This window comes from Rhinoraja longicauda, chromosome 3, assembly GCF_053455715.1.
Source record: "Rhinoraja longicauda isolate Sanriku21f chromosome 3, sRhiLon1.1, whole genome shotgun sequence".
Lineage (NCBI taxonomy): Eukaryota > Metazoa > Chordata > Chondrichthyes > Rajiformes > Arhynchobatidae > Rhinoraja > Rhinoraja longicauda.
In genome coordinates this window covers 38864528-38880750 of record NC_135955.1, presented here as the reverse complement: position 1 = coordinate 38880750, position 16223 = coordinate 38864528, and the positions used below count along the sequence as shown (strand labels likewise).

General features: G+C 42.7%; 1 protein-coding gene across 7 annotated transcripts in view; it reads right to left on the bottom strand.

Annotated features, from left to right (window-relative positions):
• Positions 1-16223, bottom strand: part of LOC144591933 (uncharacterized) — a 93032-nt gene that overhangs the window by 23080 nt on the left and 53729 nt on the right. For 6 of the 7 annotated variants that reach the window (XM_078395966.1, XM_078395963.1, XM_078395960.1 and 3 more), the window contains 2 exons: positions 14762-14872; positions 13950-14077 (listed from right to left, as the gene is read on the bottom strand). In XM_078395966.1, coding sequence (XP_078252092.1) covers positions 13950-14077; positions 14762-14872 — 239 coding nt within the window. The remainder of the gene's footprint in view (positions 1-13949; positions 14078-14761; positions 14873-16223) is intronic. The other variant, XM_078395965.1, reaches the window with a different exon arrangement.

The following is a 16223-nucleotide window of genomic DNA, read 5'->3' as shown; positions in this document are numbered from 1 at the left end:
GTCCTGGTTTTTTTTTTTGCAGTCTTTTCTTCACTGGCTTGCAGAACATTTATGTGTAATTTATATAAAATGTATGTGTTTGTGTGTTTGAATTTACATGCTGGTGATGCTGCTGCGAGCAAGATTTTAATTGTACCTGTACCTCCCTGCACTTATGCACAAGACAATAAACTCAACTTGGGTTTGGCTCAGAGTGACAATGAGGAGTACATCAATGGGATAAGAACAAATGTGTGTAATTGCACCGCAAAATGATGAGGGTGGGGAGCAGCAGGTGCAAATATGGGAATGCAATGTAAAAGTTATAATTGAACTAGACGGGTGTGCACCCGTTGGGTGCAAATCTCTCCTGCGGGCGGTCCTGCAGATGCGGCAACCCCCGTTGGGTGCAAACCTCTCAGCAATCCTACCGATCCATGGAGCCGTTGCCGGGCGGGCGTGGGGGGCAGGGAAAGGGAGAGGGAGCCACACATGTCAGCCCCGGGTGTCCATCGCATCGGCCAGAGCGAGCCGTGGAGCCGAAACCTCTCCTGCAGTGGTCGGCGGCAAACGGCAGGATCCATCTTGATGGACGCTCTGCCTCTGCGCTGCACCACGGGAGGAAGGTCAGGCATGGGCATGCCGGTCATTCCGGGGGGGGGGGGGGGTGGGGGGGTGCATTTGTTAAAGTTTATGAAGTAAATTGTTTTTAAAATGTAACAAAAGTTGATCTATTGAGACCAAGGGGGAGAATGGTGAGTAGGGTGGGCCTAAAATTGTCGCGCTATCGTCTACCATCTTTTTCTGGATGAAAACCACACAACAAAACATACGGAACAAGGACAAACAAACGGGGGAACAAACAAGATGAGAGTTTTGGTAATATATGTAGTTAGATTACAAGTCAATAAAGCCATGGCAAGGCAGTCAATATTCCTGGACACATATTTAAAAAAGCTAGGAAAGGGGAGTAAAGTGGTGCATGGTGGCAGCATTAATTAAGGTAAATATTATAGTGCTTGAGAGTGCAAACGAGAGAGCGGTCAAGGACAATATCCATTTGGTTAGAGTTGATGTGTTCAACTAAACCAATTCATTTTAGCCCTTGTAAGGAATGATACATGCGTGGGAAAAAAACTGCAGATGCTGCTAAAAATTGAAGGTAGACACAAAATGCTGAGTAACTCAGCGGGTCAGGCCCTTTCTCGGGAGAGAAGGAATGGGTGATGTTTCGGGTCGAGACCCTTCTTCAGTCTAAAGAAGGGTCTTGACCCGAAATGTCACCTATTCCTTCTCTCTCGAGATGCTGCCTGACCCGCTGAGTTACTCCAGCATTTTGTGTCTACCTAAGGAATGATACATTGTTGCATCTAGTTAAGCAGATACACATCACTCAGAAAATATGCAGCAAATGACTGAGCAAACAAGGTGAATGTAGGTGCAAACCATACTAAATAGACAAAGCTGACAGGGAAGTTAAAAGGAATAAGACAAGAAAAGGAAGAAACTGGAAGTAGTTAATTAGTAACTACAGGTTAGTAGTTAGCAAGATACCCTAGAATCATCCTTATATCCTGTGATGTGAACAGCAGACCTCCCCAACTTTTTATTTTACAAATTCAGAATTTTGATGTCCAAAATTCAGAATTTTACATCAAAATTCATAATATGACTCGTAATGCAACTTTTCAGCAAAAAAAGGTATGCACGCCAAATGCTCGTACGCGTTGCGCTACATTCGCTTGTGAAAAACGACTATTATTTCCAACAGTCTGTAGTTCTTGGACTACATGTACAATGTCAGGCCTATCATGAGTATATTCTACTATTATAGAAAGGTTATTTAACAGAAATACTTTTAACAACAAAGAAAAAATGGTTTTGTTTTGTTTTTTCTATTTTGCTTTTTCCTTACACATCCCAATTCTCTTGGTATTGAATAAAAGAACAATGGTCATAAAATATACAACTAAGTTATGAGAAAAGAGTTTTGTTTAAAAAACTGCACATACCTAATTGAAGACATACTTGCTCCAGTGGTCTTCAACAGCAAATCACAATGGTCCATGTCCCCCCCAACCCTACTCCCCACCACCCCTCCCCCCACCTACTCCCCCCGCCCCCACTATTCCCCCCACCTTTCCCCCTAATCCCCCCTCCACCCCTCCCCCCTTTCTCCCTCCCTTCCTCCACCCCCGACCCCCACTCCCTCCTCCCACTCCACTGCCCCCCTCCCCCGCACCCCAACCCCTCTCAACATCAACGGGCCTCATGCTCCGCAGTGAGGCTAGGCCAGTGGCGAGGCGAGCGGTGAGGCCGGGCCAGTGGTGAGAGGCGAGGCCGGCCCAGCGGCGAGAGGCGAGGCCGGGCCAGAGGCGAGGCCGGGCCAGCGGCGAGGCCGGGCCGGGCCTGAGGTGAGGCCGGGCCTGAGGCGAGCGGTGGGGGCGGGGCAAGGCATGTGTTTTGCGGAAAAATTTGAGGCAAAATCAGAATGGCGGAAATGAAATAAGAAAGCAGAAACTTTCCGCCAAATTCGGACGGGTTGGGAGGTCTGGAACAGTAAACAGGTGGTAAAAGGAAAAGCGAGTCCAATTAGAGAACAATGGATATTTCTATAATGAATATTTTATATTAACCTTTATCAAGCAAGAGGATAATGCTAGAATCTCAGAGGTAGAAAGAATAGTAGATGAAGTGAGAAATAATAAGGAGTCTGTCCGTGGCTAAAATAATGAAGGGATAAAGGTAATTAGCAAGAAACCTTCACCGGGCAGATTTGTCCAAGTTAGGAGAGTATAGGCTTAAGTTAAGGGTTTTTTTTCAGCATTCAGAAGGTGGTTGAAACCCAGATAGCGATGTCCGAGTGTGTGGCAGATGCTCCAATAACATTTAAAAAGTACTTAGCACTTCAATCACTATGGCATAGAAGCTCTGTGAAATAATAGGAATCATTGGCAGCACAAATAATAATGAATCAAGCTTAGAAATAAATGCGTTAGAAATAAATAAATGATTCTTTTCCAGACTAGAGGATGGCAAGGTTGCTGTTTTTTCAGATATATTTCATGGTTTTTATGTGATTTAGGATGGAAAGATTTATGATTTGCAAATGATTCTCCTGGGAGATGTGGTAAGCTACAAGGAGCTTACAATGGACTGGAGGATGTATGCAGCTTGGCAGACTGCATAGGCACCTGGTCGATAAAATTTAACAGAAGTGTAAAGCAATACACTTTGGCAAGAAAAATGAGGACAAACAATGTAAACTAAAACAGACAGATTAGAAAGGGTGCAGAAAGTGAAGTAGTGGGTATATACATGCATAAATCTTTGTATGTGTCAGAACAAGATGAGGAGCTGGAGACACACAGAAACATAGAAAATAGGTGCATGAGGAGGCCATTTGGCCCTTCGAGCCAGCACCACCATTCATTGCGATCATGGTGATCATCCACAATCAGTAACCTGTGCCTGCCTTCTCCCCATATCCTTTGATTCCACTAGCCCCTAGAGCTCTATCTAACTCTCTTTTAAATTCATCCAGTGAATTGGCCTCCACTGCCTTTTGTGGCAGAGAATTCCACAGATTCTCAACTCTCTGGGTGAAAATGTTTCTACTCACCTCAGTTTTAAATGGCCTCCCCTTTATTCTTGGACTGTGACCCCTGGTTCTGGACTCCCCCAACATTGGGAATTTTTTTCCTGCATCTAGCTTGTCCATTCCTTTTATAATTTTACACGTCTCAAAAAGATCCCCTCTCATCCTTCTAAACTCCAGTGAATACAAGCTCAGTCTTTCTAATCTTTCCTCATATGACAGTCCCGCCATCCCGGGCATTAACCTCGTGAGCCTACGCTGTACTGCCTCATTAGCAAGGATGTCCTTCCTCAAATTAGGAGGCCAAAACTGCACACAATGCTCCAGATGTGGTCTCACCAGGGCCCTATGCAACTGCAGAAGGACTCCTAAATTCAAATCTTCTCGTTATGAATCCTCTTGACACAAGAGAGTGCAAATGCTGGAATCTTGAGTAAAGCCCAAACTGCTATAGAAACTCAACAGGTGAGGCAGCATCTGTGGGGGGAAATGGACAGATGACATTTCGGGTCGGAATGCTTCTCCAGATTGATGGTGAGAGACTGTCTAGTAAAGCACAGTCCAATATTTACATTCATTAAAATACTGATTTAAAAAAAATATTGGTTAGGTCTCAACTGGTGTATTGTGTCCCATGATGAGCACTATGCTTTAAGAAGTGTTAAATTTCTAGTAGATGCAAAAAAACAAAACTGAAGCAGTTCCAGGGCAAAGTTAAGTTACCTTAAATTGAAGGGCAAAAGGCAGAAAAATGCAGAAGCTTTAAAAAAAATCAGAATGATGGTGATCTGAAGCTCATTGTCTGCGAGGGTGATGAAAAAAAAAGTTTTCAAAAATGAACTAAACAGGCTTATGAGAAGAACAATGGAAATAACGGTATAGATAGGTCTACATTGAATGGCTTCAGTGGTCTCCGTGGGTGATATAAAAATACTGTATTTCTTTACCCTTGGTATTAAATACAAATTAACTGACCGTCCAGAATTTGCACAAAATACAATTTGCATTTTGTGCTAATTCTGGAGCACAAGATTTTTACAATTTGCAACTTTCTGAGCAATTTCTCCTCATCTCTAATGATTCTTATTAACATCTACAGATACACTGCAGAAAACACACTATTGGGATGCATCACAACTTGATTTGGCAACGGCTCTATATAGCCCAATAGCTATATAACCCAATATAGCAAGAAATTGCAAAGAGATGTGAACACAGCCCAAGCTAGCACACAAACCAGCCTCCCCTCCCCATCGACTTCATCTGCACTTCATGTTTCCCCAGGAAAGTGGCCAATATAATCAAGGACTATTTACACCCTGGTCATTCCCTTTTTTCTCTTCTCCCGTTGGGCAGAAGGTACAAAAGTTTGAAAACGCATGTTACCAGATTCAATAACAGCCTTTTCCCCTATTGTTATCAGTTGTCCTCTCATAAGCTCAGCATTTAGTCTGAATCTCCCAAACTACTTCATTGTGTCTCTGCACTTTCCCTGAAACTGTAATACTATAAACGATGTCACACTGTATTCTGCACTCTGGTATTTTTTTCTTTGCAGTAGTTGTTGTTTGAGTATGGCTTGATTGAAATCAAGTACCGTATAATTTGACCGGATATGAAAACAAATAACAAATTTCAGTGTATCTTGGTATATGCAAATATATTAAACTCATACCGATAATTCAAGTGACCAATATCATGATCCTTTATTCTATGTATTCTTCATATTGTAGTGGCCTCCACAATATGCCACTTTTAAAAAAATGTTTCCAATCTTTCAAATTACCAGTGGCTCTGACTCACATTTTCTGTCTAATCATCCAGATGGCAAGTTCAGTAAAAAATTAAATTATTATGCCTGGTGAAGTCAATAATTTCCCCAAGTCAACCAACCCTTCCACTCCTGGTCCAATACAGACACCAATCCTGCACCATACCACTCACTCAAGATAATAGCCGTTGCTTAATTAGGGTAATTTCCCACTCAAGCACCTGAAGTTCAAAACCACAGCTAATATTTCATACCATTTCTACCCCCAATTTGAAGCATGTGGATTATAATATTCTAATTTAGCCTGAAAATCCACACTTCCTGAGAAACTTTCTCATCCTTCATACAATAAAAGTTCATTTCTTGAAACTGATTTTTTCCCAAAAAGTAAAATTTTGAAAGTAATAGCCGAAAACGGAAGCTCAATTTTGTTTCACAAAGGAGTTTCTGTCCATAACATTTAAGTCCTTATTGAAGTTGGCCCAGCCTATTGAAAAGGTTGTTTAAAAAGAGCAATGTATTGAGATTAGTTGGCCTGCTTATGTATCTCTCATTCAGGTCACAGGAAGTCCAAATAATGTCATTGATATCAGATACTGACGTTTGTATCAGTTTCCTCTGAATAGCCAGTAATTCAATCACAAGAACTGAAATACAATTATCCAAGGCTTTGTGGGGAGAACTACATCCTCTGTTGATGTTTTTTGTGCCTGCCAATCTAGAAATCTATGCAAATGTCTATAGCAGCAACTGTAAAACAAAAAGCAAATGCATGAACTTCCACTCAAGTTAGCCAGCCCTCTTACTGTAACTTCAGCAACCGATTAGAAAAGTCTAAAGACAACATGTGAGCAGTCTGAAGAAGGGTCTCGACCCGAAACGTCACCCATTACTTCTCTCCAGAGATGCTGCCTGTCCTGCTGAGTTACTCCAGCATTTTGTGTCTATCTTCGATTTAAACCAGCATCTGTAGTTCCTTCCTACATAGGTAAGCAATCAAATATTTCCCCCAGATAGAGTGGAGACGTGCCCATTTGTTGGTCCAATGTTACAAGAGAAGGAACCCCAAGTGGAAACCTGTGGCCTGAAATTTTATATCTACGGTAGTGTCTTGGGATATGAGTTTCATAGGAAGTGAGCTGCAGAGTGCATACAACATTTTATCACTTGCACTGCACAATGAACGCGTGTGTCCCCTAATTCCAGGTTTAGCTGTTTCAGTAGGAAATTTATATTTAGTCATGATTCAGTTCATTGTGCATTTCAAAGCGATTTAATATTGTTTAGAGGAACCAAGGAAGTATGTATCAAGATGGGGTGCATAAATCCTTAGAGGTTACAAGTGATATCAATGTGGGTATTGGAAGAAATCCAGGATGTGAGGAGGTGATCCACTCCTGTGCGCTCCAGCTTGCCCCCCAGAAGCCCCGGCTGGATGGTATTGAATGCACTGGAGAAATCAAAAAACATGATTCTCACAATGCTATCTGACTTCTCCAGGTGCGAAAGAGCTCTGTGCCGTTGGAAGATGATGGCGTCCTCCACTCCGATGCGAGTCTGGTAGGCAAACTGCAGCGGATCCATTGATGGTCTCACTAGGGGACGGAGATGGGCGAGGACCAGACCAGATTTAGGGAATGGTAGCTTAACCCATCACCCAGGTTTGTGCCATGGCCAGAGCACTGATGCGATTACCCACAATAAGCCCATGAATGTCAACGGGCTTATTCACAAATGAAAATAAACATCCCAGATGGAGAAGTAGAGAGAAGCGTTGCGAGCTAACCCAATGACCGACTTCGAACAAGAGACAGGGTCAGCGGTGGGGAATAGATTTGGAAAGGAATGAATTCAGACCCGCATCCCTTCCCAATAAGAGTACTAATTAGGAACGCTTGCGATTGAGTAGCAAGGACAGGTGGGGATCTGCTTGTATGGCAACAACAACATGTGCCTCAAGGCCCTCCATGAGAATAATAAAATATGCCCAGACAGAAGCCTGACATATGCAAGGGCAAATTAAGCCTGGGATTTAGACAGGAAAGCAACATGGTTAAGGGATACTGAAGAATTAGGAAAATAGCTGAAAGAGTGCCTGACAGATAAAATAAAATCATGAATGAAAATGATAGGGTCTAGGAGGACAAACAGGAAGGCAGTAGAAAATAATAATTAAATATAAAGCAGGACTATACAATGAGCTTAGATCTTGCACAGAATAACTACATAAACACACAAAGAAAATGTGTAGAAAATACTAGATTAATATATTTAAGGTGTAAACAAGGAATGGAAAGAAGAAAATAGCAATGAATAGACCAATGGCCATGACTACAGGAGAATTCATTTGTTTTACTTGATAGATAGTTAAGATTGACTTATGAATACCAGAAGGGACATATTGCTTCAGTTGAACATACAGTATCCTGCAAAAAAAAGGCAAGTTGTTGCGGTAGCTCTCCATTGGCACGGCTACAAAGGCTTGGCTTCAATTTTATACTTAAGTCTTCAGAATATAATTTGAACACACTATTTCAAAATCCAGAAGCAGTTAATGACATCACTGAGTCACAGCCATCATGTCTAAGCTGATAGTGCAGTTTCAGTTGCTATTGAAGGTAAATGATTTGCAATCCACTGAAGTGTTTTTAAAGCAAAATCATGCAAAATACCAAACTAATGCAATCCGATGCTGCAAAAGCTGGTAGAGATTGTCACTATTCGTCAATTTTATAGACCCCCTCTTCCACATCTATGCATAATTTCTCAAAGGCCAATAGGGATGGATTCGAAAGGCCAGTACTGATCATGCTACCTAATAGGTTGAAGGTAGACACAAAATGCCGGAGTAACTCAGCGGGAAAGGCAGCATCTCTGGAGAGAAGGAATGGGTGACTTTTCAGGTCGAGACCCTTCTTCAGACTGATGTCAGGAGAGTGGGCGGTACAGAGATAGAATGTAGTCGGGGACAGTAATACTGGTGGGAGAACTGGGAAGGGAGAGGGGATGGAAAGAGTGGGAAAGCAAGCACTACTTGAAGTTAGAGAGGTCAATGCTCATGGGATGTAAGTTACTCAAGCAAAATATGAGGTGCTGTTCCTCCAATTTGCGCTGGGCCTCACTCTGACAATGGAGGAGGCCCAGGCCAGAAAGGTCAGATTAAGAATGGGAGGGGGAGTTAAAGTGCTGAGTAACTGGGAAAACAGGTAGGGTGTCCGGAGGTGTTCAGTGAAACAATCACCGAGCCTGCGCTTGGTCTTGCCGACATACAGGAGTTGACACCTGGAACAGCGGATACAGTAGATGAGGTTGGAGGAGGAGCAAGTGAACCTCTGCCTCACCTGAAAAGAGCGTCGGGTCCTTGATTGGAGTCGAGGGGGGAAGTAAAGGGACATGTGTTGCATCTCCTGCGATTGCAGGAGAAAGTACCTGGGAGAGGGTGGTTTGGATGGGAAGGGACAAGTTGACCAGGGGGCTGCAGAGGGAACAGTCTCTGCGGAAACCAGAAAGGGGTGGAGATGGGAAGATGTGGCCAGTAGTGGGATCCCATTGGAGGTGGCAAAAATGTCGGAGGATTATATGCTGTATCTGACGGTTGATGGGGTGGAAGGTGAGGACAAGTGGGACTCTGTCCTTGTTACGAATGGGGCGGAGGGGGAGGGGAGCAAGAGCGGAACTGCGGGATATCGAGAAGAAAATAAGAACTGGGCCATGGGAGATAATGTAGCAAGTCAGCATTTACATTGTCTTTAAATAAACATTCCTTTTCCATTCCTGGGTCATAGAAACATAGAAAATAGGTGCAGGAGTAGGCCATTCGGCCCTTCGAGCCTGCACCGCCATTCAATATGATCATGGCTGATCATCCAGCTCAGTAACCTGTACCTGCCTTCTCTCCATACCCCCTGATCCCTTTAGCCACAAGGGCCACATCTAACTCCCTCTTAAATATAGCCAATGAACTGGCCTCAACTACCTTCTGTGGCAGAAAATTCCACAGACTCACCACTCTCTGTGTAAAGAAATGTTTTCTCATCTCGGTCCTAAAAGACTTCCCCCTTATCCTTAAGCTGTGACCCCTGGTTCTGGACTTCCCCAACATTGGGAACAATCTTCCCGCATCTAGCCTCTCCAACCCCTTAAGAATTTTATATGTTTCTATAAGATCCCCCCTCAGTCTTCTAAATTCCAGCGAGTACAAGCCTAGTCTATCCAGTCTTCAAATAACAAAGCAGCACATGATTGCATGTGTGGAGACCCAAACTATATTCAGACTTGGGCTAGCAAGTGGAACATAACATTAGTGCCAAGCAATTGTCAGACAATGACCATTTCACCGACACCACAACTACACTTACTGTTCATCGTCATTATCAAAGTCAAATGCCCTTTAACATCCAGACCATTAACTCAGCAAGATCATGCTCAGAAATCCTGTAGTTTGCAGTACAGGTCAGGAATTGTAAAGGTCAGATCCCAATTCTTCCAAGTTTTTCAACCGTCACATAACTCCAGAAAGCGTACATGACAAGAAATGCAAACTCAACACTATCCCAGACAAAACAGAGAGCTTGGTAGACATCCAATCTATCCGGTTAAGTATCTGCTACTGGAACAGTATTTGGTATCATCTAAAAAACAAGACAGGAAATTACTACTTACAGCAGTGATTGGTAACACATTCTTGTCCTCTATCTCCAAAGCTGTCCTGTTTATTTTAAATTGGTTAACTCTTCCATGTTTCTTGTCTAGTAAACCTACACCAAGAGAAGATACTCTTGTTTCTCTGAAGCAGAATCTGGGTTGTTACCTCAATGGCATACAAAGGGAGTGGGGTTTTTTTGTAAGTGATGTAGCCTTTTGGATGAGATTTAAAATTATAGTCTGCTCTCTCAATCGACCATGATAGATCCCTAGAACTATTCACTTGCATGTTGTGGAGATTTAGGCTAACTTTTCTCTCTTAATGATCACCACAACGAATCATCTGACCATTCCTCACACTGCTGGTAGTAAAATCTATCAGCGCAAAATTGGCTGCAGCCTTCCTATAACCAGTGACTATATTTCAAAGTCAGGGCAAGGTGAAGTTTGAAGCATCAAGATCATGAAAGGATTTATTCACAAAATGCTGGAGTAACTCAGCAGGTCAGGCAGCATCTCGGGAGAGAAGGAATGGGTGACGTTTCGGGTCGAGACCCTTCTATTCAGTGCTCCACTAAGATCATGAAAGGTACGTTTTCAATGCGTGCACCAACAATTTCTTGTAGCCTCATTGACCTGGAGTTTACACAAATAGTCCTAACACTTTGAGGTTCGCAAAAATAAAAATAAACGCAAGAGTTGTTTTTTGGGAATCTTTCAGCTGCTCATATCTGAAGAAGGATCTCGACCCGAAACATCACCCATTCCTTCTCTCCAGAAATGCTGCCTGTCCTGCTGAGTTACTCCAGCATTTTGTGTCTACCTTAAAATAGTTAAATACAGAACTTAAAATCTACCATGAATGAAGGAAGAAGCCATTAGTCAGAAGCAGCTATCACTCAAATGGAGTGCATTAGTGAATCTGGTATCAGTTTCACTAAAGTGTCTCTGAGTTCATGAGACAAACAAGCTATTCATGAGTTGCGTGCTTGTCTACAAATACAACACTCGTGATAGGAAGCAGCAGCCTTTGCCAAATATCCTGAAGACTTCATGGTTCCTCATGTAATGTTTGACTTGTGTCTTGTGGAATCATATGACTGTTCAAGAGACAGTAATCAAGACAAATGTGGGTCCCTTGAAGGCAGAAACAGGTGAAATTATTATGGGAAACAAGGAAATGGCCAAAGAGTTAACAGGTACTTTGCTTCTGTCTTCACTAAGGAAGACACAATCTCCCAGAGGTACTAAAGGACAGAGGATCTAGGGAGACAGAGGAACTGAAAGAAATTTGCATTAGGCGAGAAATAGTATTGGATAGACTGATGGGACTGAAGGCTGATAAATCCTCAGGGCCTGATGGTCTGCATCCCAGGGTAGTCAAGGAGGTGGCTCTCGAAACCATGGACACATTGGTGATCATTTTCCAATGTTCTATAGATTCAGGATCAGTTCCTGTGGATTGGAGCATAGCTAATGCTATCCCACTTTTCAAGAAAGGAGCGAGAGAGAAACGGGGAATTATAGACCAGTTAGCCTGACATCAGTGATGGGGAAGGTGCAGGAGTCAATTATTAAAGAAGTAATAACGGTGCATTTGGATTGCAGTAAAAGGATTGGTCCAAGTCAGCATGGATTTATGAAGGGGAAATCCTGCTTGACTAATCTTCTGGAATATTTTGAGGATGTGACAAGTGAAGTGGATGAAGGATAGCCAGTGGATGTAGTGTGTCTGGACTTTCAGAAAGCCTTTGATAAGGTCCCACACAAGAGATTAGTGGATGATCAGCCATGATCACAATGAATGGTGCTGGCTCGAAGGGCCAAATGGCCTCCTTCTGCACCTATTTTCTATGTTTCTATGTCAGATTCTAGCTTTGTCTCTTTCCAGAGAAGCCAAACATAAGGCCATTCAAAAACACCATGAAATAAATTAGTTAATAAATTAATATAGTTGATATTAAACTTAATATGTTGATATATCCTGAAAACATGGCTGCAAATTCATTTGAGCATTTAAAACAAATTGAAAAAGCAAAGTTCAGCCCATTTCTGCTGAAAACTACGCGCTGCTTTGTTTTTAATGAATGTAACTACTGTGCACTTTCCCAACTAACTTACTCAAAGTTTATTTTGGCGGATAGAGGTTTACCAGTACAACTGAATACATGCAGCCACAAAAAAAACTAATAACTTCTCATAGATAGATGCACTGAACACTTAATGATTTCAAGTTTAATTTTGCTTCAAATACTCAACCTGGATGTTGAACACACTGCATTTAAGTATTTTATTTCTGTCCTTAAAATATTTACCTCTCCTTGGTCTGAACAGTTTCAAGTTTTCCTTTCAAATTTTGATTTAAAGTGACATATCTAGTTGATGAAGGTAGACGAGTTGGTGATATTTCTTAATCTTGCTTACATTTAGAAATCGCCTCAAAGATGCTTAAAAGCCCTAGTGAAAAAAAATCTTAATATGCTGATGAATGTCCATCATACTCAGCTGCTGCTTTTCTGGACACCAGGATTCTATACGTGGTGACCATCTAAATCACTTGGTTGCAAGCTACTTCCCATTTGCACACCAAACTATCTGCCCTCGACCTCCTCCACTTCCAGGATGAGGCTAATCACAAACTAGAGGAACAGCACCTAATTTTCCGCCTGGGTAGTCTACAACATAATAGTATGAACAACGAATTCTCCAATTTCTGGAAACCCATATCACCTCTGTCCCAATTTTTCTCCTCCTATCCACCCTGATCGTCTCTCAAGCTCCTTCTTCCCTCAATACCCTACCAAACCACCATACCCTACCATACCCCATCAAGCTCCTTCTTCCCTCAATACCCTACCAAACTCCATATCAGCTTGATTATTTTCCTTTTCCTTCCACTTCGTCTTCCCATCAACCACACATTTCTCCCAGTGGATCTCTGGTCCCTCCCGCAACTGCTCCTCATTCCCCTCCATTGCACCCATCCCCCCCCCCCCCCCCATGGAATTTCACACTGCACGTTTCCTTCGTACTAGACTCCAGAATTTGCAGCCTTTTATTCTCATCACCACCCAATCCCTTTTTAACTCCACCTTTCCCTCTACCCCCCCCCCAACTGTTATTTGCCAATCCACCCATTCTCACCTGTATCCACCTATCACTTGCTAGCTCTTACCCCACTTCTCCTCCACCGGCTACCTCCCCCCAACTCTTTCAGTATGGATGGTCTTGACCCAAAGCATCGACTGTCCATTTGTCTTCACAGACACTGTCTGACCAGCAACTCTTGTTTTGCAACCCCTCCCCCGCACCTGTACCCAACTATCACTTGCCAACCTTTGTACTCTCCCCATTTCTCTTCCAGCTTCCTCTCCTTACTACAATCAGTCTGAAGGGTCCTGAGATGGACCATCACTTAGTTTAGTTTATCAGTGTTCTCCAGAGATGTTGCCTGACTAAGAGTTACTCCAGCACTTTGTGTCTTTTTTTGTAAACCAGCATCTGCAGTTCCTTTTCTTTCGCTCAATGTATAGCATCCAGATCCCTGCAGTCTTATCACCATCTCCTCAGACTTGCACCCTTCTCAGATACTGCAAAATCTAATCGCATTTGTTGATTGCCATTCTGCAATGATTTGGACAAGTTCACCTTAAATGTAGCCAAATTCCTGGATCTCTCAACATCAACCATCGGCATTGTAGGAGTGAGGGTGCCACCTATTTTTCGTCTTATTTGCTGCACTTTGCACCCATCTCCATTACATTTAATCTGATTTTGCTCTTAACTGATCAAATTCATTGTAAATTTCCTCAGTAAATTTCCTTGACCAATTTTACTCCTAGATTGTTATCATTTGCAAGTGTCACCATTTCATAAAATTGTCATGCAAATTTCCTGCAACAAAATAGTTCTGCAAAAATTAAAATCAAAATTAACGCAAGTAATAAAAGTACACACCTTCCAGACCATCTTTCTGGTTGAAACTCATCAGGATCATCAAAGACTTCAGGATCTCTATGGATAGCGAATGCGATGAACATTGCTTGTGTCCCTTTAGGGACTGTGTAGCCACCGAGTGTGGTGTCCTGACAGAGGCAATGGGAGAAAAAGGCAACAACATTTAAAAGCTTGCTCAAGGTAAAAAAAAGTTTGTTTTGACTTTATCCTCTGCCTAAAAAAGCTAGTGAACTTGGATTCATCAGAACTGTTTATCGGCTTAAATGTTTTGGAAGTGCCATATTATTGTTCTGCAGGCAAAGCTGAAGCCAGTTAACATGCAGCATAATCCCATAAAGACTTAATGGCCACCAACACAGTAACATTTCCCCAGATTGTTCACAGGTATATCAGACAAAAGCTGTTAAAATGAGTCAATGAAGAAGACAGTTCAAGTTACCATAAATCTGATCACAGAGCACAGCATAGGAGAGAAGCACAACATGGGAGAGGTTTTGGAAATATAGTTTCAGAATTTAGGTTCCAAGCAATAAAGCGAACATGGCCACCACTGATGTGGCAAAGAAAATGAAAATACATAGAATTGTGGGAAGTTGTAGACACAGCAGGGTTGAAGTTGTAGGGGGGTAATGAATAACAGTGTGAGAATTGTAAAAGAGTACACAAATGGCAATGCTAACATGACTATTTCAAAGAACCAGTTGAGCAAAATTAGCTGAATGGGCCCCATTGGTATAAGGTTCCATGGAAATGTTTCTGTTATGTCCATCATCAGTACTATTTAACTTCAGCTATACAAAGAAAAATAGTACCTGCTTTGCAACTCTTCGTCCACCAATAAAAGAAGGCCAAAGTCTTTCCACCTCTAGTAGTACATGGTCCAAGTAAGCTTCATTTTCTCGTGCACGTTTACGAACATTAACCTGATTTAAAATGGAGGTCCTGAACATCAGTGTCAAAACACAATAAAAATGCTGTGGTGGCCATTGTAATATTCATTATTTCTTCATGGATAATTTCAAACACTGGGGATTAGATACAGCAACCTCCAATGCATGCATTGCAACCTTACCCGATTCAAGTGCAAATTACAATGTTGCAACTGCCAGTTTGGTATCAGAGCTCCCTTGCAGCAGTCAAAGCACACATTCAGCAGTCATTCATCTTGGCAACAAGCTTGTTAATTTATGTAAATCCTTAATATAGTGGCTACATTCCATATTTTAAGTTTTATTATCCCAGCTAAAGCCAGAATCATGCATATATTTCACTGTAATGCTTAACGTGGAAGCATGACAAATCTAAAAAAGGCAATGGAATCAGCCTTAGCAGGAAAATAATCACTCATCTTAGAAACATAGAAAATAGGTGCAGGAGTAGGCCATTCGGCCCTTCGAGCCTGCACCGCCATTCAATATGATCATGGCTGATCATCCAGCTCAGTAACCTGTACCTGCCTTCTCTCCATACCCCCTGATCCCTTTAGCCACAAGGGCCACATCTAACTCCCTCTTAAATATAGCCAATGAACTGGCCTCAACTACCTTCTGTGGCAGAGAATTCCATCTTAGTGGGTGTAAAGACCTGGATACAGAGTATTTCAAGATAAAATATATTCTGCTGCCTGATGGTGATGATGGTTTAATTGTTCTGTAGATTGTTTTTGGCTTTGCAATGATACTGGCCTTATATGAGAAGGGGGGAGAGGGGGGGAGAGAGTCGGAGTAGAGGGAGCAGCGGGTGAGAGCGGGCGCGCGGGGAGGGGGATGGTGTCAGAGCGTCCGATGAAGGAGCGCCGCCACTTGCGGGGGCCTCTCTCTCTCTCTCTCTCTCTCTCTCTCTCCCTCTCTCTCACTCTTCCAGCGCCAGCGAGATCTGCACCGCTCCTCCACTCTCTTCCCTGGCCCACGTCTCCCTCTAACGCAGCGAAATAAGAACAAACACAAGTGTTGTAGTTGTTGTTCAGAAGCCCTGGGGTGAGCGGCAGCGGCGGCGGCAGCAGCGAGGAGGGAAGTTTCCTTGAGTTTGTTTGCTAGGGGGCGCTACGACAATTCTTTGCCCCCGCGACCTATGACCTGCGCATGCTCAGTCGGAATACCAAACTCGTTTATTGCAGTGTGAACACAATTAAAGCTAATCCTAAAATTACTTTAACTATGCTCAAAGGCCCTGACATTCCTCAAACATGCTTCAGGAGGCCATGGATCTTCAACTATCATAACCTCACCCGCCTGTGTTATGAAGGGGGAGGGAAGACGAGTTCCTAGAAAATCG